Source organism: Piliocolobus tephrosceles, chromosome 6, assembly GCF_002776525.5.
Source record: "Piliocolobus tephrosceles isolate RC106 chromosome 6, ASM277652v3, whole genome shotgun sequence".
NCBI classification, from domain to species: Eukaryota; Metazoa; Chordata; class Mammalia; order Primates; family Cercopithecidae; genus Piliocolobus; species Piliocolobus tephrosceles.
The window spans coordinates 147,926,467-147,949,928 of record NC_045439.1 but is presented as its reverse complement, the minus strand read 5'-3'; the positions used below and the strand labels follow the sequence as shown (position 1 = coordinate 147,949,928).

General features: G+C 55.9%; 1 protein-coding gene across 8 annotated transcripts; it reads right to left on the bottom strand.

Annotated features, from left to right (window-relative positions):
- Positions 1-617: 617 nt before the first annotated feature.
- Positions 618-20,988, bottom strand: PLCB2 (phospholipase C beta 2). 8 transcript variants are annotated; one of them, XM_023189358.1, is made up of 32 exons: positions 20,606-20,988; positions 17,025-17,102; positions 16,347-16,415; positions 15,528-15,668; positions 15,329-15,408; positions 15,194-15,247; positions 15,014-15,089; positions 11,858-11,958; positions 11,528-11,694; positions 11,291-11,437; positions 10,954-11,111; positions 10,605-10,687; positions 10,249-10,333; positions 9,475-9,637; positions 9,252-9,364; positions 9,027-9,123; positions 7,872-7,956; positions 7,606-7,730; positions 6,973-7,127; positions 6,269-6,433; positions 5,647-5,746; positions 5,079-5,183; positions 4,805-4,899; positions 4,590-4,665; positions 4,329-4,373; positions 3,988-4,210; positions 3,741-3,906; positions 3,462-3,538; positions 3,278-3,373; positions 2,719-2,776; positions 2,010-2,096; positions 618-1,660 (listed from the first exon to the last, which is right to left on the bottom strand). In XM_023189358.1, exons 1-32 carry the CDS (start codon positions 20,687-20,689, stop codon positions 1,457-1,459), a joined length of 3,558 nt encoding a protein of 1,185 aa, XP_023045126.1. In that variant the 5' UTR covers positions 20,690-20,988; the 3' UTR covers positions 618-1,456. The 8 variants fall into 8 exon arrangements, 7 of the variants coding, with proteins under 7 accessions (XP_023045126.1, XP_023045127.1, XP_023045129.1 ...); XM_023189359.1 differs by having other exon boundaries at positions 4,329-4,370; XM_023189361.1 differs by having other exon boundaries at positions 9,487-9,637.
- Between the last annotated feature and the right edge of the window lie 2,474 nt (positions 20,989-23,462).

Genomic DNA, 23,462 nt, shown 5'->3' with positions numbered 1-23,462 from the left:
CAGGGTGGGGGCAGGAGGACCTGTTTACCTTCCAGAGGAACAGGTGCGCACAGCTAATGGCATCTGCTGTAACTCTAATAAGAAAACAATCTCTTCCCAGAATCAACCCCCTCTGCCTCTCCCAAGACAGTGCCTGTCCCTATTTGGGATATGGATCATGTCATCGGTGCAGTGAGTGGCTGCCCACCAGCCCCTCTATAACAAGTTTTGAGGTCAACCAAAGCTGCCATAGGGGCCTGAGCATCCACCCACTCTGTCTTCCTAAAGGGGCCTAGATTGCCTAAAAGTTTGGAGTTCCCCCAAAATAGGGGACATCTTTGTACTCAGCTCTTCTGCTCCAACCCTGAGAGTGGAAACAATGAAGGGCCACATCTGTGTGGGGGCAAACAGGGGATGACATAATTTTCCAGTGATCGTGGCATCAGGGCCAGCAGAAGGGGAAGTGAATCCTCTTCAAACCCAGAGGCAGGGCTGTTTCACTGGACTCTGGACAGGACCTCACCCTGGGTTCAGCTCCCAAGAGATTTTTTTTCCCCCAGCCTGTTTCATTTCAGGGGCACTCCACTACCCTGCCCCCCATTTCCTACCTGTAGAATAGAGACCAGGCTTAAGCAGGAAACAGTGGGATGAGGTTCTTTAATAGGAGCAGGAAGGAGAAAAATAAATAAACCTCACAAATTCAGGAGAGCAAATGATGCCGACGTTGTCAGGCAGGCAGCCTGAGAGGGGTACATGCTAGGAAGAGTCTGCCCCCAGGCCTAGGAAGAGGGGTGAGCCAGGTTCAGGGTAGAAGAGCACCCGAGAGGCCACTGCCCCTCGTGACTCAGCCAAGCAGGGCTGAGGCAGCTTTTCCATTTCAGCCTCCCATTCTGGACAAGCAGAGGGGAGGGGAGGGCCCTCAGCCAGGGAGTGGCCGTCCCCAGGGAGCTGTGAGGTAGTGCCAGGCTCTGCCTCAAGGAGTGGACAAGGCCAACTCAGGGCAGGCCTGATGGGGCCTGGAAGCCTGGCAGAGCTGCTAACATTGGGGCTGGAGGGTTTGGGGCTAGAGTGGAGGTTCCAGGTGGGTGGGTCCAACCCTCCAGGTGAGGAAACTGAGCCCAGAGTGGGGTACTACTGGTTGCTCAATAGGAAAGGCAGAGCGGGGCCAGGACCCCACTTTCTGCCTCCCAGTCCATAGTCTTTTGCCTTCAACAAATATATGACACCTATCTAGAGATGTAGGGGTAGGAAGTCAGCTTGAGAAGACTTCTAGGCCCCAGAGAGGCCCTGCTGTGAGGCTGCCTAGGTCCTGTCTCGGCCTCTGGCCTGGCCGTTGAGGAGGGGGCTACAGCGTCCAAGGCAGCCATAGGTTCCCACAGCCTCAGAAGGCTGGGGCTCCTTTTTCCTGGGGGAATAGAGCCACATCCCAGAGAAGGGGCTGAACATCCTTGCTAAATATCCCAGTGGGATGGGAGCATCAAAGGCGGCTCTCCTGGGCATCTGCCTTTGCTATGACTGGGTCCCGCTCACACAGCTCTGGGGGGCACTCGCAGTCCCTCTCAGGCTTGTCCTTGGTCTCAGAGGGAAAGCAGGTCCTGAAGCAGGCCCTCACCGACTCCTTCACCTCTGCCTCCAGACCCTTCATCCTGGCCTCATACTCTGCCAGCGCCTCCTTCTGGAACTGTGGAGACAGCAAGGACCCCTGCCTGGCTCAGGAGGGCCCCCTGTCCACCCTCGCTCCCTGGACAGTGGGAAAAGGAGATGCCCAATATCCATGTTCGGAGCTCCTAGGAGACTGGGGTGAGAGGCGGGGTGGGGGAGTGGTGGAGCCCATCAGGAGCCTGTCAAGAAAGGGATCCCAGCCAGGCAGAGATCTGCAGAGCTGCCTCATTTGAAAGGGCCTCGGGACCCCACAGTGAAGGATGCTGGCCCCTTCCCTGCCCTCTGACTGGCAGCTCCCTGGGGCAGGGCCCCTTTACACCCCAGAACCCATTCAGTTCTGCTGGGCGCCCCAGTAGTGAACCTGTTACCTGCTTTTCCATCTCCCGTATCTGTTCCAGGCAAGCAGCCTGCTTCTCTTCCAGCTTCTCCTGGTGCCTCTCCAAGTTCTCTGTCATCTGGGTGGGAGTGGATGGCAGAGAATCAGGACAGCACAGACGGGCAAGCTGGGTCAGAATCCAGCTGTAATCCCAGCTAACTAGTTGTAAGACCTTGGGCAAATTCCTTAACATTTAGGTAGTTTTTTAAATTTGTAAGATAAGGATAGCAGCACCTGTCTCACTGGACTGTAAAAGATTATACAAGACAGCTCATGTGAGGCACCTGGCAGAGTGCCTGGCACAGGTCAGGACCCAGTAGGTGGCAGCTCTGTTCTGTGGTGAATGATCCCCAGGGGAGCTTCAGGTCCATTCTCTCTTCTAACTCCTTGGCACCTCAGGAAGCCTCCTCACTCCCTCTTCATCCCCCGCCCCTTGCCAGTCCCAGCCTCCCCTGGCCCTGATACAGGCGTTAGCCCATACCATTTCCACACATGAGAACTGGCCAGAGACAGACCCCTTCAGGCTGGTACCCCAACCTCCATACACAGGCCAGAACCCCAGGATGTCCCCTTCCACCCCAGCTGCATGGACAGCGCTGGACAGTGCATCTCCTAAGGGCAAAGTCAGGGCCCGGGGCCACCCCTCCCACTCGTGAAGAGAGATTGTGTGTGTGTTTAGGAAGAACACAGCCCTGACGCACCTGCTTGATCACCTGCACCACTTCCTGGATGTGGGAGTTGTTAATCTCTCTCTTCAACCTGTTGGTGTAATTGGAGTTTTAGAAAAGGGAGAAAAGCCCTAGGGAGAGTAGGGTAACACGCAGTCTACGCAGGTGCAGGCAAATGAGAAATCCAACATAGGGCAGGAAGCAGCTGGGGGCAGGCGCGGGGACCCAAGGAGTATGTAGGGGCCACTGGGAGCCATGGGGCCCTCTGAGGGAACCATTTCCCCAGCAAAACCCGCTGTCCTTTAAGGCTTCCGTGGGAAACAGTGTCACCACAGTGGACAGGCTGCGGTCCCAAGGCCTCAGCTCCCTCCCTGCAGGCTTGGCTGCCTCCAGGGCTCTGCCCCTGTAGTGTTGGCCTCGGTGTTTTGTCTGAGGAGGACACTCTGATCAGAGGTGACAGGTGGGATCCGCTTTTTGGAGAGCCAGGGGACAGGTGCATCTTTGGGAAGTGAGTCAGGATCCACTTGTAGAGAGGCCCCTTTCCACCTGAAGTGGGGTCTGCCCAGCCCTGGGCCTCCCCTCCAGGGCTCACCTCTCCTGGGCCATCTTATCTGCGGTGACTTTGGTCATGCTCTGGATCCGCTCCAGTCTCTTGGTCTCCAGCTTTTTCTTCATCTCTTTGGTGTCGCTGCAGAGAGACAGGCATGAAGGAGCTGTTTTGGGCGGCCGAGCCCTTGCTGCGAGGTGAGGCAGGTGTGGGAGGGAGGCAGTCGTACATCTCCGCCATCTCCTTCAGGGCCTTCAGCTCTGCCGCCTGTTTCTCTCTGGCCAGCTCCATCATTTTGGAGATTTGCTGCGGGGAGAGGAAGCAGGTTTGGCGAGAAGCCCTTTGTTGTGCAAAGGGAGTTCGGGGTAGGGGGGTGTCGGTGGGAGGGTGGGATGGGTCGGTGGCGGGGGAGTCGGTAGGGAGGTGGGGTCGGTGGGAGGAGTGGATGGGGTGGTGGGGGTGGGGTCGGTGGGGCTGGTGGGGTTGTCGCCCCGCCCCTCCCGGCCACCTCGGCCGCGTGCTGCTCCTTGCGCTTCAGAACGCACTCGTACTGCTCCTCGCCCTGCCGCAGCAGCTCCAGCTCCAGCCTGTCCTTCAGCTCCCGCACGCGCGCGTCCATGCCCTCAGGGCCCTCGCCCGGCGCGGCTCCGGCGCTCTCCTCGCAAGGCAGGCTCCTGGGGAGGCCACGTGGGGACAGGCCCTGAGATCCTCCGCCGCCCGCGCTGCAGAGGGCAGGGCACCGCCACGGGCCTTACCTCTTCTTGCGAGAGCCTTTGCCCGGGCCGAGCTTGCCGGCCCCGCCACCCCCCGCGCCCCGTGGCCCGAGCTCGGCCAGCTGCGCCGCGCCCCGCTGCAGCAGCTCCTCCCAGCGCCGCACTCCGCGCCGCTCCAACTCCCGCAGCTCCTTCTCGTGCCGCCGCTGCAGCTTCACGACGCCCTTTAGCTCCCGGAGCTCCTCCAGGCTGGCGGTCCGTGGCTCTGCGGAGGCCCGGATGAGGCACAACACCAGCCAGGCCGCCCTGCCCGTCCAATCCCCAAGGAGCCCCGGACCCGCCCCAGGCTCATCCCCGAGATCACCGGGCTCAGCACGCCTTACCCGCAACTTCTTTCATAGCCTCTTCCCTGGCCCAGGCCCTGGCTGCTGCAAGAGCCATGAGCTGGGCTGGCAGGTGCTCCGGGGGGCCCCTTGGCTCCATTCGCCTCCCCCACCCCGCCCCTTGGGAGTCGCAGTACGTGCCCCCTGCCCCGCACTTTCCTGGCACTGAGGTTTCAGACACAGCCCTTCCTTCCCCAGGTGAAAATTTTTAAAGGGAAGTGTCTGTGGGTGCAGAGTAGGTGTGCAGACCGAAGCTCATACCTGGTGACCCATTGCTCCTTGGGGCCAACGCACCATTCACCTGGCTGGCAACTGGACTCGCCAGTGGGAAGGGCTTCTGTGTAGGGAGAGCAGGTTAGGAAGGGGGCTTGACAGCCCTCTCTCCCCGAGCCTGGGACTAGGCCCTCCCCCCATCCTCTCCCACAAATAGGGCCGAGCTCTGGTGAGCCCCTGGCAGCAGTGCAGGCAACACAGACCTCAGGCAGCCCTCCCATGGCCTCCGTGAGCTTCACAGACCTCTTGTCATGGGCATTGAAGAACTTGATGGGGTTGGCGAGGGCCACAGTGAGATCTGGGTGGGTGCACAGGACATTACAACATGGTGTATGTGGAGATGTGCCTGGAAGTCTCCCCTGTCCTCACCCACTCCAGGACGCCCCAGCTGGATCTCACCCCGCTGTGGAGGCTGGCTGGATGGGAAGGAAGGGGGAACAGACACCCTGGCGCTCCTGGCATGCCATGGGCTCCTACCTGCCCAGGCGCCAGGTACGTAGTCCTTCATCTCCAGGAAGACGAAGAGCGCAGGCATGGTGAGCGGCATGTTGCTCTCACTGTGTAGGCACAGGTGATGGTACCCTGTCAGACAGGACGGGGTTGGCAGTGAGCCAGAGCCCATTCCTGCCAGCGCTGTGCACACACAGCCCAGGACCCAAGGGTCTGAGTCTGGCACTGCACCATCCTGGCTGTGTGACTTCAGCCAGGTTCCTTTAACTCTCGGAGACTTTCCTCGTCTGTGAAGAGGGGATGAGTGTCTACTCATGTGGTTATTGTGAGAATGTATTATAAGCCCTTAGCACATTTTAAATGCCCATAAGTGTCAGCTACTTGAGAGACTGCCCCAGCCGTTTCAGAAAATTACAGCAGTTCTGTTAGGTGGGCAGAGTTCCCGCCTCTGTCAGGTTCCTGGAGAGGTACTGTTCCTGCCCTACTCCTTGAAATGTGGGGGCTTAGGTAAGGCCTGACTCCAGGCGCCCTTCCAGAAGTTGCCCCACCCTGTGCTGCTGATCTTGGAACAGTGAAGAAGGACCCCGCTCCTTACCAGAATTTAGGGCATTGATGGGGATGATGCGGTGTCCAAGAAACTTGTTGCCTTCCTCCATCACAGCCACCCTGAGAGAGGCCAGCTCAGGCATCAAGATCTGGGGAGAGTTGGGGACATGACAGGCTGGGAGGGGAGAAAGGAGCCAAGCTGCCCCCGTCCCTGGCTCCAGAAGTCTCAGCATCACTGTGAGAACATGGTGAGTGTCACCAGATTTGATGAGGACAGACAAAGAGCACACTCTAGGCCGTATACAAAGACATCCCCACAGCTCATGCTGTGGCTGGTTCCACACAGGGGAGGAGGGCGAGATGTGCAGCCCAGGGCTGAGGGGACCTGGTGCAGACAGCACTTGGCAGCTTTCCTGGTGGGTATCCAGTGGGGCAAAAGACCCCCATGGGACCCTCAACCCTGAGTTCACATTTCTGCCTCTACACACACACACACACACACACACTCTGCCTACCAAGTAAACTTCTGTAAAACTTGGGTTTTGCACCAGGGTGAGGGGTAGAAAGAGGAGGAGGAAGAAGGTCAAGCAGCTGCCTTATTTACTTCCTTTTGTCTGTAAGTAGAAGCCGAGAACTAGACAGACTCTGCCCTGCCATGCCCTGGCCCCCACCTTCTCAAAGACAAAGGGCTCCTCCTTCCAGACAGGATTAATGGAATTGGTACTGGGTGACAGCTTAGTTCGATAGCGCCTCTTGGGGTCCCCAGGAAGGCCAAACAGCTCCACTTCCACATAGGTGCGCACGCTGCGTTCTGACAGGAACTGCCCAGAGATCACCTGGGGGCAGAGGCCCAGGGAAACCAGCATCAAATCCCCACCCAGGCTCTTCCCCAAGCATCTGGGGCCCCTGGCTCCCTAGAGCTGAAGCATTCGTTCTTGGATGTTATGAAGAACCTCATTCAGCTCTGGCCACGAGTAGAGGCTGTGTAGCCCACGGGTTACAGCTAAGCTCTGAGGACCAGGGTGCTTCTAGCATGAAGGGAAGAGGCGGGCCTCCCACCTCCCTCCCCATTCAAAGAGGGAACAACGCCTTCCCCCAGGACCTGGGGCTCTGGCTGCCCCACTCTGCCCACTCTTCCTCCCCTCCCCCACCCCAGCCTCAGCCCTTCCCGTTGGTTTCCATGGGGACCAAGTGGCAGCCTCCAGTGCTGAGGAGGAGGCAGTTTCCAAGGCAACTTGTTACTGCAGGAACTGGCTGGGGCTGAAGTTTCCAGGATATCAGGGGAGGGGGTTGGGAGTTGAGTGAGGGGTGGGCTCCTGTGCCCTTCTACTCAAGACCTCAGCCTCCCGGCCACTTGTCTGTCCCAGGGCCTTGCCGTGATAGAAAGGGTGGTGGCCACCACCACGTCAATGCGGTCCACTGAGAAGGGGTTGAACTGCTTGTCCGGCCGGCGCATGAACTCGTGCTTGAGGAGGTAGCCGCTCTGCCCATTGAACTCAAACACTGCCATGTTCTGCTGCATGGGCAAGTCTGGAGGGACAAGGACACTCAGTGAGGAAGGCCCAGCTCTGTAGCTGTGCCCAGTCTCCATTTCCTCCATTCCCAGCCTTTGCTGTCTGGTGAATGGGGAGGTTGGGTGGACCTTGAGGGTGAGGGCTTCTCCTGTCCCAGTCTGGTTCCTTGGGTGTCTCCTCTCTTAGGCAGGGTCCATAGCCTGGAGGCAGCAAGGAGCAAAGCCACAGCCAGGCCGAGCGCTGGGGCAGCTGGGGCAGGTGGCCCACAGACACACCTGGGTGGAGCGGCCAGCCTGGCATCTTCACATCCATCATGTATGCGCAGGCACACAGGCTAATGCATTTCTACCCCCAAATTCTCACATACCTGGGCATGTTCCCAGAGTACACAAACAGCAGGACTCCCCAGGCTGTTCCAAAGACCCCTCAGGGATATAAAGGTAGGGGGCACAGCGACCCGGGAAGGATTCTTAGGGGCCTGGGAATGCCCTCACCCATCGTCTGGAAGTTGAGGGCAACCATCTGGCATCCAGCATTCCAGAACATCTGGGGCATGTAGTTGGAGGAGTCCATGCGGGTTCCCTTGGGGTAAATGCGGCTCATCTGGCGCTTGTTGTAGCTGTCCCAGAGTATAGGACCCTGGCCCAAGGCCATCTGCACCAGGAGGACCTAACAGCTTACCCTGGGGGCCCCGTCCCCAGGCCCTCCTCTAGCTCCCCACCCCAGCCAGGGACCCTGGCCACTGAGGCCTCAAGGATACTCCACAAACTGCACCGAGGCCTTGGAGAGCAGGTCATATGCCTTGAGTTCTGTGAAGGACGAGATGACATAACTTCGGTTCTTTTCTATATGGGGGAGAAAGGGAGGGGAGGAGTCTTATCAGGCTGTCCCCTCCCTCGGTCTTGGCCTCGCCTTTGGGGCAGCTCCCTCTGGCCTATGGAAATGCCTCCAACCCGCATTTCCACTGAGGCCTGAGGTTTAGGGACCAACCTCTGGGAGAAGTGTATGGATCACGGTGCCTGCTGGGGTGAGAGGTGTTCTCAGTGTGTATGCACAGGGGTGGAGTGTGTGCCATGGATGTGGAGAGTGAGGCCCACATGCCATAGATGGACATAGAGGGCATGGGGAACATGCCAGGCTGAGCCTAGGGGGTCAGTAACATGCTGTGCACACATGAAATGTGAACACGTGCTTTGATGTGCACAGGGAGTGAGGTGTGTAAGCTATGGCTGAACGCGACTGGGGAGAGGGGCACATTAAGTATAGTACATATCATGAGTGTGCCCAGGCGGGGATGCAGGCTGTGGGTTCAGGGATGAGAAGTCGGTGCTACAGAAGTCCAGCTGTGCACAGGAGGAGACAGAAAGAAAGAGGTGCTCGTGTGCGGGACATACACAGAGAGTGAGAGGAACGTACTGTGCTTGTGTCCAGAGAAGATAAAGGTAAACAGCCGGGGTGTGCACGAAAGGGGAAGAGTGTGACGGCTCAGTATGCTCTGGTAGCTCTCTCTGCCTCCACTCCCTCTCAGGAAGTCTCATGTCCCAGGGCCGGGGCTTCTGGACTTGGGCCAGCCCACAGCACAGTTCAGCCCTGGGAATCACAGAGCCTGCAGGCAGCTGCAGGAGCCCCAGGCCATCCCAGCCAAGGTGGCCTGTCATAACGCCCAGCCTGTCACTGACACACTCCAGAGCATTCTGTTTGGTGCCAAGTTCCTCACTAGAGAAACCGGGAGCCACTGCCACTTAAGCAAGCCCTTTGCCTGACTCCCTGGCTGGGTATTTATAGGCAGGGCCCCAAGTCCAAGGAAGGGGGAGATCCCCCTTCCTCTTACCCACCCGTCAAGCTGCTTGGTCTCGGAACAGGCTTCTCCTGAGGCTAGCCTGACCACCCGCCAACACCACTCATGCTAACTTACGAGCAGAGAACTCAAAGGAGATGAACTTGGTGGGCTGAATGTAATTGACTAGGCTGGACATCTCCTCATAAGCCGTCACTTCCAGGCCCGCTGTGCCCTAAGGAGGAGAGGGGAGGGCAAAGAAGAGGAGGACGGTGTAGAGCCCAGGAATGTGGCCCAAGGCCCCCACCCAGGGGCTCAGCAGTGAAGGATGACACAGGGGGGCCCAGGGCTACCCCCACACACCTCATCCGACTGCATCTTCTTAATCTCTTCTTCGTCCAGGTTTCCTGACTCCTCCTCCTCTTCCTCTTCCACCTCGTCGTCCTCCAGCTCAGTCCCTTCCTCGCCAGCCCACACTGCCACACACAGCTCTGTCGGTACTGGCTCCTGCATGGCTCCTCCAGGTCCAGCCCCTCTCCTGTTCCAGCTGCTCCTAATACCCCCACCATAGTCCTCCCCGACTCACCTGTGCCCTCACCTGCAGGGGCACTGCGTGGGCTGCTGCCCTCCGCCTCCCCACCAGGATCCTTACTGGAGGAGGTGGGGCTGGAAAACTGGTTCTTTTTGTTCTTGATGAGGATCTTGCCCCTGAGATCCTCAGGGCTGGGCAGGGGGACACCTGGTTTCAGCTATGGAGTGGAGAGCAGGTCAGCACCATCTTCTCACCTTCATGGCATAGCCTGAGCTCCTTAATACCAAGCATGCTCCCTTGGTGTCCACCACTCCTCTTGATCCACCTCTCACTACTGCTCCTCATCCCATTCTCACCGAGATAAATCCAGCTTATCCCTTGGAGTAAATGCAGCTCATCTGGCGCTTGTTGTAGCTGTCCCTGAGTATAGGACCCTGGCCCAAGGCCATCTGCCCCAGGAGGACCTAACAGGCTAATCTAGGAGCCCTGTCCCTCACTTCCTCCAGGAAGCCTTCCCGGATCCCCCAAGACCAGATCAGAACTCCCCAGGTGCTCTCATAACAACCACTGGGTTGTAATGGCCTGGTTATTTGTCTGTCTCCTCACCAGAGGGTAATACACCTGAAGGCAGGGACTGTGTGTTTGTCACTAGCATACCCCGAAGCCCAGCACAGAGCTTGACACGTGGTAGGTGACAGGATCCCAGACTCACATCTAACCAAGTGAACCCTAGCATCCTTAGGAGTGTCTCCCTCCCTAACCTGGTCCTCACCCTGCCCCAGGTTCCCAGGCCCAAGGCCCAAATGTCCCACAGCAAAGCCCACTCACTGGGAACTTTTCCAGGGGCTCTGTGAGCAGCATATCCCCAAAGATCGTCCGGCAATACTCAGCCATCTTAGCCTGCTGGCGGGGTCTGCAGGGAGCAAAAGTGGGGGTGGGGTTCAGTCACTCAGCACCAACCCTATTATGTATCCTTTTGTGCCCTTGATGACCCAGATCAGGGGCCAGGAGGTCAGGGAGGGAGGGACTCGAGCAGGAGAACATGGGGCCTTAGGGAGATAATATTGAGACATGGGAGAAGCTGCAGGCGATGGCTAGAGGCTGGGGCAGTTGTGGGGAGAAGAGTTGCAGGCAGGAGACTGGGGACTGGGTGAAAATGTGGCTAAATGGGCCTGGATACGCACGAGTCCACATGGTTCTCAAACGACAGGATGATAGGATAGGGGGAGGTCTTAAAGGCGCTTTCTGCAATAGCCTCAATTGCTTCCTGGAGGAGAAGGAGACTCCATGAACAGAAGGTCAGCATTCTGACTGCCTGTCCCATGATGGCACTTTCCCCCCTGCCTAGTTTCAAAACACACATATATGTAACTGGATAGCCGCCATTGGCCCCCAATCCCTTCTGGTCCCCACTGGTCTGAGGCCTTCCAGCCATTCCCCCTCTCTAGCTTCAGCCCTCTAACCCCTCAAAGCTTCTGGCCCAGAGCCCTTCCCTACTGTCACTACCACCAGCCTCTGTGCCCTGGGTCTCACTTTGAAGAAGATGTCTGTGGTCATGGTGAAGCCGTGGGTGATAATGGGCTCTTCGTCAGGGGGTTTCCCCTTCCAGCAGTCTAGCTCCACGCAACGGCAGCCGGACAGCAGCACCTGGCGGTACATCTCAGCCGAGGAGAGGCCTGAGAACTGGCCGGCTGAGCCAAAGGATGGGGAAGAGGTGAGGGCATCACCCAAAGGCAGCCCAGCTCTCCCCCACCCCACTCCATCATGGTCTGTGTTATTCTCAGGGCCAGCAGCATGTGGGCAACCCCTGTGGAGGATGCAGGGAACCCCTGTGAAAGCAGAGGTTGGCACCGAGGTTATCCGGGCCCACCTGTCAGGTAGGTGTTGTGGGACGAGTTGATGAAGTAATGATTGAGTGGCTGTGTCATGTCGTGGTGGAGCAGCAGCTTGTCCTGGGCCAGCACACTGTTCTCCGGCCCACAGAGAAACCAGACCATGCCCTCAGGTGACAGCTGGCCTGGGGGACAGGAGATAGCTGTCAGGGCTGCAGCCCCACTGCCAAGGCAGGACAGGACCACAGGGGACAAGGGGTTCCCTTAGTTCTCACCCCTCTGCACATTGATGCCACTGGGCTCATACTTGTCGATGAGGCCCTGCACCTGGTCAGGCCGTGCTGGCGGGAACAGCAGGGAGTTAAGCCGGGAGTCCCGCTGTTTCTGGTTGATGAATTTGGTCAGGTGCTCCTTCGTCATGTAGGGTTTGGCCTTAGCATGGCTGCAGGCCAGAGAGAAGAGCGCAGGTCCACATCCCTTGGGCCCGGAGGCTTAGACAACCCCCTTGTCCAGTGAAGCCTCCTGATTCCCGGCATGGCAGGTGGGAGGAGGGGATTGTTGGCCACCACCCTTTTCCCATGACAAGCACAACCCAAGAAACTCACTAAGAAGTGAAGATCTCATCTATTTCTGGCCGAGGACAGAGGCTCATGAGGAAACTCTTGTAGACAGGTTCTGGGAAGTCCTCAGGATTGATGGCATCATTCTGGGGGCATAGTCACCTTATTGCCCCTGCCCTCACCTTCTCAGAGCTAAGAACCACAAACTCGGCCCAGCCCTGGTCAAGGGGACCTGGTCAGAAGGCAGGCTCAAGGCAGACAGAAGAACTTCAAGGACACCCAAGCACCCACTTCTCAAGGCCCTGGTTGCTGAGCAGAGAGCACGCTTAGCTGGTTTGCTCTGACCCTGATTTTGTACAGTGGCTATTCCATCGGCTGGGGCAGGATCAGAACTAAGAATGACCAGAATGAGGTAGAAAAGAGGTCAGAAGAAATGGCGCTGCTTGTCAGGGTAGTAGGCTGTCTTTTCTAAATATTCAAAAAATATTCAAAAATATTCAAAAAGAAGCAATTTACATACAAACATATATGCACCTAACTACAGAGCCCCATAATATAAGAAACAAAAACTGATAGAATTGAAAGGAGGACAATTCAACAATAATATTTGGAGACACCAAAAGCACGGGGACAAAGAAAGATAAATTAAACTTCATCAAAATTAAACACTTTTGTGCTTCAAAGGCCACCATCAAGAAAGTGAAAAGGTAACCCACAGAATGGGATAAAATATTTGCAAATCAGACATCGGATAAGAGATAAGTCAACGAAAAGACAACCCAATTGAAAGATGAACAATGAATTTGAACAGGTATTTCTCCAAAGAAGAGATATAAGTGACCAATAAACACACAAAAAGGTGCTCAATATCATTTGTTGTTAGAGAAATGCAAATCAAAACCACAATGAGATACCATTCCCACTAGGATGGCTAAAATAAAAGACAATCACAAGTGTTAGTGGGATGTGACAAAACTAAAACCCCACACAGCACTTTGGGAGGCCAAGGAGGGTGGATCACCTGAGATCAGGAGTTGGAGACCAGCCTGGCCAACATGGTGAAACCCCATCTCTACTAAAAATACAAAAATTAGCCCGGCATGGTGGTACATGCTTGTAATCCCAGCTACTTGGGAGGCTGAGGCAGGAGAATTGCTTGAACCTGGGAGACAGAGGTTGCAGTGAGCCAAGATCGCACCACTGCTCTCCAGCCTTGGCCACAGAGTAAGACTCTGTCTCAAAAATAAATAAATAAATAAATAAATAAATAAATCCCCACACAACGCTCTCACTTTAGAAAACAGTTCGGCGGGCCAGGCGCGGTGGCTCAAGCCTGTAATCTCAGCACTTTGGGAGGCCGAGACAGGCGGATCACAAGGTCAGGAGATAGAGACCATCCTGGCTAACACGGTGAAACCCCGTCTCTACTAAAAAAAAAAAAAAAATACAAAAAAACTAGCCGAGTGAGGTGGCAGGCACCTGTAGTCCCGGCTACTCAGGAGGCTGAGGCAGGAGAATGGCGTCAACCCGGGAGGCGGAGCTTGCAGTGAGCTGAGATCCGGCCACGGCACTCCAGCCTGGGCGACAGAGCGAGACTCCGTCTCAATTAAAAAAAAAAAGAAAACAATTCGGTGGTTTCTCAAAATGCTAAATATAGAGTGACCACATGACCCAACAATTCCACCACTGAGTATATACCCGAGAGAATTGAAAACATGTTCACACAAAATCATGTACACAAATATTCATAACCAAAAAGTATGAAAAACCCAAACATCTACCAACTGATAAACAGATGAACAAAACGTGGTATATCCATACAATGGAATATTATTAGGCCATAAAAAGGAATGAAGAAATGCATGCATGCTACAACATGGACAAACCTTGAAAACATTATGACAAATGAATTATGACATTGAAGAGCACATATTTATGATTTCATTTACTTTACCACCAGAATAGGCAAATCTACAGAAATAGAAGCAAAAAGTACTTTTGTGGTATTCATGGGTTCTGCGCCTTTGCATTCCTTCACTCCCCCCAAAAAAACATTAAATGTCTTTCAGAATCACACTGGAAGGCCAACATCAGTCTTAGTTTGGAGCAGAGGGTCTGAGCAGGAGAGTCTAACTGGATCTCCCCAGACGCATCCCTGCCTCTGGAGCTTCAGCTCCAAGCAAAGTTGGGTCAGTATCCTCTACTGAGACACAAGGAAAGCAGATAGATAAGGAGGACTGAGCCGAGTGAGGAGCTCAGGCGGCAGGAGAGAGGGAAGGTGGATGTGTGCTGACCACGGGTAAGTGGCGCTGGCTATAGGGGAGCCGCAGGAGCTCATTCCTACCTCTCCCCAATGACACATTTGGATCCCTGTGACTGACTGCATCAAGGAGTCACCAGCTCCACAGAGCTGTGGCTGTGGGGTAAAGGCTGGTCCTGGGATTCATGTGGGTAGGTGATCAATGGGGATCTTCGTTTTGTTTATTTATAATGTTCCAAATTCTTACCAGGAGAAAAGGCTCCATGGGGCACAGGTTGGGACCCACACAAGAGGACTGGCCAAGCAGGGACAGGGGCTGAGGTCCTTTCTGCTGGCCAGGCTTGAACCCTGGCTCAGGGCCGTATCAGCCCAGAGGGCTCCTTTTTGTAATGCACATAAGGTGCCTCATGGGGTGACCCTGCTTACAACTTGTAATTAAAATTTAATTATTTAACTAAAAAGACAGGGAAAAATGCTTTTCTGTACAGAGCAGAAGTCTGCATCTTGGCAGCTTCCGCCTTTGGTTCAGTTCCTCTCCCCCATACCCTGCAGACTTCCAGATCCCTGCAGACTGCCGCCTGCCACCACAGACCTTATCTCGCTCCTCCAGGCTGAAAACATTCACGCGCAGCTCCCATTCCCAACACTAGACTGGGAATGCACGCCGTTTCTGCTGCCTGCCCTGAACACAGTCCGTCAACCACAGCCCAGCACCCCCACCACCCAGGGTAGGGGATACAGACAAACCTGCTTGGAGCCCAGTGTCTTACCCCCTTGCCCTGGCTCCACCCCCGCGCCTAGTGTCAGTAACCAGCAGCTCCAGGGTTGATTGGCTCTCCAGGCTCTTGGCTGGGGCTGTAATGTCATCTCTGCTCCCCGACCCACTATTCCTGGCCAAGTTGCTTTCTGGTGGGGACAACGATACTGGGGGATCCACTCACCTTGCCTTTAGGGAGGTGACAGGCACTGAGAGCAGCTTCCACCCGCTTGCGGTCAGCAGGAAACATCTGGAAAAAGCTGAAGGGACAGAGAAAGGCACCAGGTAGAGAGAGGAGTCAGGACTAGAAAAGAAAAGCTTCGGGGAGCCCCTGGAAGCCTGGGGAGGGGTTGGGGGGTCTCACTTCTTCACCGGAATCTTCCCTTCAGAGTTGAGCTGCATCTTGAGCTTCACAAGGCTGGGGGGCAGAAAGCAGCCCGTCAAGGCCCAGGGCTGGCACACTTAGCACCAGGGCTCAGGCCAGGTAGGGGGCGCTTACATCTTGTCCAGGAAGGTGCTGCGGGAGGCGTTGGCCGTCAGCGGATGCTTGACTAGGGCCAGTATGTCCTCAGCCCAGACCTGCAGGACCACAGAGAGCAGCAGTCAGGCTCCTGAGCACCCCAGCCCAGGCCTGTGTCTCTCAGGAAGTCCAGGCTATCCCAGGGGCCCAGACCCAGGCCCAGTGTTCCCTGGCACACCTTGCCCACGTTCTCCTTGTAGGAGACGAAGTTGTGGAAGGTGAGGTCCACCATGTCCGGGCCAGACACCACGGTGAGTGTCTTCAGCAGGAAGCTGTTGTCAGGAAAGTCCATGTTGAAGACGTCCCGGAGCTTCTGGCTCTGCAGCACGTGGTGGCATGGTTAGGATGGAGGTATGCTCCCTCCCTGCCCAGCGTGGCTCTCTCTGGCCCTCCCCTCAGCCACCTGGGCTGTGGCCCACTGGGCAGAATCCCATCCCCATCCCAGGAACCACAGGCCTTAGCATCTTCCTGTCCCTGACTCTAGCGGCTGGGATGGGAAAGAGAAGCCCTGAGGAAAAGGTTAGCCAAGGTGGCAGGCGGGCGGGGGGGCAGCCCTGGCAGTCCTGTGTGTGTTGGTTGCCACTTCTGTTTGAAGATGGATTCTTAGCTCCCAGTCTCAGAAAACCCGCTTCCCACCAATCCCTTCCTCCAATTTTCCTACCAGCATTAGACAAATATAGGCAAACTAGTCCAGGGGTGGGGGTGTAAGCCACCCCTCCCGGACAAGCTGGGGTGCTTTAGGGGCAGGAGCTGACCCCTCCTCCCAGATCCCTGCCATCTCAGCTCACTGCGCCCAGTTCTGAAGCTCAGAGCCCAGGCGAGCCCAGGAGCAGCCGCTCCCCTTCCTTGGCTTCCGGCCACGGTCCTTGCTGCCCAGCCCAGGAACCATTCCCTGTGCTCCAGAAGTCAGGCTTCCCACCCCCACAGGGACCCCCTGCCCTTGCCCCATGGAGCTAGTAGCTGTGCTTGAACCTGGGCTGCTACTGGACACACCTACCTTGGGCATCTTGGCAAACTTCCCAAAGCGAGTGTCCCGGATGCTGGTGATATCCAGAAACTCCATCTCCTGGGGGTGGGGGTGGGGGGCGGGGATCCCGGTGGGAGCAAAGAAGGGATGTGGGACAAAAAGTCCAGGTCAAGAATGAGCACCAGGGAGAAGGGAGTTTCCACTTGGCCAACAACTCTCTCTAGATGCCAGGGTTCCCCAGGTCCACCTGGACCCCACCTTCCCTTCCTATGGCCCAGGTTCTCTCTATTCATGCGGATCCTCCTCCCTTCCCCTATGTCCATTCCTCCCTGGCAGCGAGCTGAAGCCTGCAGTGTCTCCTCCACCATCCTGGACCCTCTTCGGCTTCCCCTTCCCGTCCTTCTGCCCAGCGGCTGGGGCCTATCTCTCATCTCCCAGAGCCCCAGGTCAACCCACAGCCACAGGCAGAGCATCAGCCTTCAGCAGCAGTGCTTTTGCCTGTCTCTCTCTCTCCCCAAGGGATGCTAAGGATGGAACATTTGGGTAGCCACAGGTTGGAGTGACTGCATCCTCCTTTCCAGAGCAAACAGCCCCTACCCACAGGGGAGCCTCTGGAGCCATCCTTCCAGGCCATTCTGTACTCCCCATCATCCATGCCTCAGTGGATAAGCGGGAGTCCAGGGCCATGGCACACAAGGGTTTTCTCACCTTACTTTGATATGTCCAGTATAAATAGTAGCCCTTAGGATCCACACGGAGGATAACTGGAGAGGCAATTGTAGTTTCCTGCAGAGAGAAGGAGCCAGCACTCTGTTCCGAGACCTCGGGCCAAGCCTCCCTGGTCCAGGCCAGGGTTTCAGAGCTCATTATCTTCCCAGGAGGTGCCCATCCCAGAAATCTGAAGGCATTTCCTTTTGTTGTCTAGAGCTAAGCACCGGGAGGGACAGAGGATTTGGGGATGCCATTTCTGGAAGAGAAGAATTTTCCCTTCTAAAGCCCAAATAGACTTTCTCCCTCTAGAACCTAAACAGGATCTTGGCACCTACCTCATCTCATAGAGGGAGACTCCCTACTGCCACCCAGGAGAGATTGACACAGCGAGAGCCAAGAGTCCAAACTCCTGCACAGGCATCTAAGGTCCTGCACAATCCAAATGCCACCTAACTTTCGATATGCCCCTTCTTCCCTCCATGAACACCTCCTACTCCATCCATTCAACTGTCCCATAAAGACACCAAGCCTTCCCACCTCCAAACCTAAGTGCCCAAATCTCCTCTGCTTGAAATAACTTCAAGGACAACCCGAGCCCCCCAGCTTCTGAAAACGCTTCCTGAAATGTGCTGTAGTAACCAGGGAGATGTGGGTCACAGACCTAGAAGCCCACCTAGAAAATCACCAGGGACTCATGGACTCCAGGACAACAAGCCTGTGCTAGACCTTGAGCTTGGTGCTTGGTGCTTGGCGCTTGAATGTGGTGTTTGCTGAATGAGTAAATGAATGAATGAATGAATGAATGAACTCACCTTCTAAAGTCCTGTTCCACTCACTCACAGAGCACATAGGCTACCTTTTAGTTTAATGGTCTTTGTATGTGTATATAACAAGATATTAAAATTAAGGTTTCCAGCAAGGCACAATAGTTGCCACACACTAAAACAGACCAAATGCAGCATTTACAAAGTAAATGATCCAAAAAATGTTCTCAGATCAGGTTAGAGTTAGAGTACGGGGGAAAGAGAAAATTTTTGTGGGGAAGCCAATTTTGAGAAAGCTGTGTTGGGAGCTCCATTCCCTTACCTCCCCAAGGGAGAGCTGGAGTGCCTGATCCCCCACCTTAAGCCTAGTGAGGAGTTTCAACTCTACTTGGAAAGCTTTTGTGATCTCTTTTTATTATTATTATTATTATACTTTAAGTTCTGGGATACATGTGCAGACTGTGCAGGTTTGTTACATAGGTATACATGTGCCATGGTGGTTCGCTGCACCTATCAACCTGTCGTCATCTAGGTTTTAAGCCCCACATGCATTAGGTATTTGTCATCATACTCTCCCTTCCCTTGCCCCCAACCCCACAACAGGCCCCTGTGATCCTTGAAGTTGTAGGCATAACAGACAGAGGTCGGACTTCTGCCCAGGAGAGCTAGTGGGCTACAGTGGGCTGGCTATATGTGCGAGGCAGAGTGGGGGTGCTGGCCTGTCAGACGAGCCTGCACCCTTGGGACAGCAGATGCGTGGGTATTTGCTGGGGTCCAGGGTGGGCCCATGGGAGAGTGGGGGCAAAGGGCCTAAAGCCACAGGAAGCTGAAGGTAGTAACAAGGGGCTGAAGACATAGCTGTGAGTGACCTCTAAAATGGAAATGCTGGGGTGACTTCAAGCAAGAGATCCCCATTCGAAGGGGAGGGTCCCCCAAGAATCCTCAAAAATGTCCTCCAGAGAAAGAATAAGCTTTAAACTTCTGCCAGGCTCAGAAAGCATGAGCCAATTTATGACAGCCCCTATTTAAATAGAACTTGGTTGCCCCTTTCCCAGCCCCCTCCCTACAGCTCATGGCTAGAGGGGCCTTGAGCAGGACCAGCAGGGAATCCCACCAAGGCCCTTTCCATGGGGCCTCCAGCCTACCTGAAACCATTCCTAGAAGGAGGAGGGTAGAAGACATTAATGTAAATAAAGGTTGGAGTTTTGATTATAGCCAGTTTCTGACATTGGACTGGGTTTTGTGATGAAAAGTGACCACTGGACTGTGTTACCTGAGAGTAAATGTAATATCTTGTGGCCTTGCAGAGTTTCCTTCCATGGCCAGGAGGAGAGCTTCTCCTACCAAATATACGGTAAAGAGGCCACGGGGACGAAATAAAGTTGGGATTTGGTTACATCCTATGTATTCTGCCTATTCAACATGGCACAGCGTACCCATGTCATCCACTAACTGTGCCGAAAGCAGCCTGAAAGCAGAGCCCTGTCTCACAGCAGCATGGGCCCTGTGGCTAGGCTTGGGACATTCTTGTTGTGCAGGTCAGGATCCAGGGAACATCCAATGCCCTACCTTGGAGAGGGGAAGGGAACAGCCAGGTACACAGGTGCCAGCTTAGGAAGAAGGACAGTCTCTACTAGCCGCCAACCCGGCCCTCCACTGCCACTCTGTGACCCTCTGCCCAGTCAAGTTACACACACTGCCCAGAGGAACTGAGACAGGCCACTTCGCTTTTCATTCTGAGCCACTTCCCTCATTCCACAGGCTCCTGGGGCATGTCACCTCCATGCCACCACCACCATGCTGCACCAACCCCACATCACTCCTAGGGAAGCAGGAAGCTTGTCACCACAGGGCCCCAACCCGTAGTCTTGAGCAGCGAGATCCCCTAGCCCAGCCCCAAAGGGCCTAGACCCAGACCCCCTCATCCCACCTCCCTCCACGCTAGCACTAAGGGCCGTCTTCCCTCCCCCACCCAGCCTTCATTTCCCTTCCTGGGACCAGCCCAGCACTCTTAACTCTCAGACTGGGCCAGCCCAGCAGCCTCCCCGCCCTGAAGGAGGATCTCCATATTGTTCTCCCCAGCCTAAGACAATCCCTGGCCTAAGGGAACATTTTCAGGGGCCAGGAGAACCAGAGGCTGGGAGCTGCCCCATGTAGGAAGGAACAGACACAGCAGAGAGAGGGCTGCAGGGTGCAGCAGCGCCTTTCCCTTCCCTGCAGACACGCATCGGGGAGCAATGCTGAGCCCAGCAAGGGGTAGCAGAAGTCAAATCAGTTCCTTCCCTGGAAGCAGAAGCCTCTAGTTCTCACTTAGGTCCAGGGGCCTTTCGTGGCTGTCCCCCCAGCAGCGCAGGGGAGAGCAAGGCTTCCCTGGATGGGACAATGCCCGATGGAGGGGTGAAGGAGCTGGGTCTAAGCGCCCTGCCAGAGCAAGGGCAAAGCATCTGTGCTGGGAGCAGAGACGAGCTCACCTCTCCTCCTGGCCTCCCTCAGCTCTGGGCTGTACTTTCCTCCTGTTCTCTTGGGGGTTTGAAGGAGAAGAGATGCAGACCCAAATAAACTGCCTCCAGTGACCAACCAGGCAGCTCACCAACTTCTCACACCTAGACACCGAGACTTAGCCCTGCAGCTGGGGACATACACCCTTAACCACAGGTTTGTTTATCCAGGCAGTGGTGTCAGCTGCCTGGCCAAACCACACAGGCGCCTGGGTCCTAGGAGACATAAACCAATCCTCCTGCCCCAGCAAAGCCCCCGAGCAGCCCGGCCCCCACGACCAGGTGCCCCAGAAGCCAAGGCCCCTGCCCCACTTACATCATCCCATTTGATGAAGCGCTCCCCTTGGCTCAGATAGGCCTTCACCCTGGGGGGCAGCAGCACAGGGTTGAGCAGAGACATGGTGCCAAGTGTTCCTCTTTGGAGAGTCTGGGCAGACACAGGCGGGCAGAAGAAGGGCAGGAAGGAGGCCAGCCAGGAGGGGGAGCCAAGCTGGGCTCACATGGCACCCGTCTCTGAGCTGCTCCAGAAATCTAGGTGCTCTTATAGCCCCTGGGGTGGCCCTGGCTGAGTGCAGGGCTGAGCTCTAGCCAGAGGCCCATCTGCCTTGTAAATCAGCCTCCTCCCACTCGCCCTGCCTGCCATGGGGGCCTGTGGTCACTGCTTCTGCCCAAGGAGGCAGAAGCAGGAAGCCCCCGCCTCTTCTGGAAGCCCCCGCCCCCACCCCCACCCTGTGCGTCTCGGCACTTCCTGCTCTGGGCTTCCTTCTCTGCGCTGCTCAAGGCGGAGAGGTGCTCATGAGGCCCAGTCGCCTTGGAGCCAGGGCCTCTCAGTCCCTGCGGTGGGCCCCGGTCAGATTTGGCCCAGGAGGGCTGGAGAAGGACGACATGGAAATCGACTGGGGAGACTGCTGCCCAGGCCTGGACAGAGGAAAGGCGCAGGGAGCTTACTAGGAGAAAGGACTTCCTTGGGCAGGGGCCAGAGCATGGGGGTCTGACCCCAAAAGCTGGGACCACTGCAGAGGCAGGGGTCAGGTGGGGACAGGACCCAGCTGGAATGGAGTGTTTTGAATAAGCAAAGTTTGCTGAACACACGGCTCCTCTTTCTCAATGCTTCCTCCCCATGAAAATGAGGTGCACATGAGGCAAGGCAATCACCCCTCACCCACCTCACCAGACTCCCACCTCTGGGCCTCTGGGACTGCCTGGAGCCTGGACCCCCACCGAGCAGCCCCTGCGCCTGCCTCCACCGTGCTCTCCTCCGGGTGCCCGCCTCTGCTCTGCACCCCGGCCTGCAGCGGGACTGGGGTGGAGGGATGGCTGCTCTGGTTGGCAAGGCTCAGCCCCAGCTGCTCAGGTGCCTGACCCACACTCTGCCCCAGGCCCGGGGAGTTCAGCACCAGCCCAGCTCAACCCAGCCCACTTCCTCTTGCCTAATCTGCTCCTCTTATCGCCCTTCTTAGCCCAACTGGGGAGGTAGGGAGCTCTACCCATGACTTCCTTCCCCTCTGGGGCCTGGCTTTCTGCCCTGGGTCCCCCGCCATGGGGCTTTGCATATCCCCAACAACAGTGGAGACCCTCACCCAGGCCCTAGAACTGCCTCGGCTGGAGGTCTGGTCCAGGGCAGGATGGAGGGTGAGGGAGGACACTCTTGTTGAGGAATTAAGACAATAAACTGCCAAGTGGAGGCTGGGGCTAAGGGAATTCCCAGCACAGAAATCATCTGCAGAAGAGCAATTCTAGGGCCAGAGAGATGGAGCCAGAACAGGGCCTGACCAAGCCTCCTGGAAATGGTAACAACTTGGAGGACTCTTCGTCCTCCCTTTCCCCGACCCCTCAGAGTCATCTCTCCTCTCTCCCTCCCTCCAGTCTGGGGGCCCCCTGGGGGCCATCTGGTAGCCCATGCTGTTCTGGGTCCCTCCCTGGGGTCAGGTTCCCTGGATGTCTGTTTGAATGGATTTTGCAAGGCAAATCCCTGTCCCTTCCCAAAGCCCCTGCACCTGTCACCTGCCGCTACCCTGGTCCCGGCACCGAAGTCCCTCCCTTTCATCTGTCCTGTAGCCATCAGCCCCCTCTCCACTTTGGGCCTGGAGAGACCCATCCGTTCCTCCCCCTCAGCCTGAGGAGGAAAGGGACAGGCTTCTCTCCTCATTGCAGGATTTCAGGGCTCCTCACTCTTTTCCTTTCCATCTCCAGCTCCAAATCCACAGAACAAAAAGCCTTGACCATCTTTACTCAGTGATGACACTGCCTTCACTGTTCTTGGGACCCCAGTTGTAGCTTCAGTGGGGGCCTGTACTCTCCCACACACATTCTGACCTCCTGCAAAGCTAGCTCCAAAAATGCAGAAAACCCAGGCAGTCAGGAGAGCCGAAAATCTTCATCAAAGAGGGCTTTTTTCTTTTAAAAATACATTTAGGTTGTAAAATGCGTGTTGACAAAGAAAATGTTATGTAAATATTAGTAGAGAAAATCAGGGAAGTTACATGAATGCCCCACTTGGGAAACGTGGCCTTGGGCTCCTGGGCTGAGCTGGGTAGAGGGCACCCCCTGCAGTGGGCCAGTCTTACCCCCAGGGCGGGCAGTGGAAGGGCAAGGATGCCCCCTGCTGGGTGCACTCAAAGTATGCATGTCCTGGAAGTTGCTGGTGGGTCTGTCATTTGTGACCCACGGGAACACCTATGCCGGAGAGATTGGCAGGTGGGAGCCTTGGGCCATAGAACATGGTAAGAACTTATATTCAATCAAGTGCTCCCTCCCACAAGGGGCATGCTTGTGACCTGGACCCCAGCACATATGTCCCAAGTTCATTTGTTCACTTGCCAGTGCTATGTGGGAACTCCATGCATTGGTTTCCCAGTTTGCTCATCAGAGGAGTTTAGTGGCAGAAGTTGAACTCAGACCTTCAGGTACCACAGCTACCAGCCAAATGAGAGAATCAGACTAGGTCGGTTTCTTATCTGATGCCATGGCTGTTGAAGCAGTCCTGCAAAGCTAGCAGCTCTCCTGACCGCCTGGATTTTCTGCATTTTTGGAGCTAGCTTTGCAGGAGGTCAGGATGTGTGCAGGGGTTTCAGGAGCATGGAACCCTGTTGTCCATCTTGGCCAAGGGCTGGCTGTCTTTTGGAGGGAAGATGGCTCTTCTGGTATCTGTTTCCCAGTCTGGCAAAGAGAGC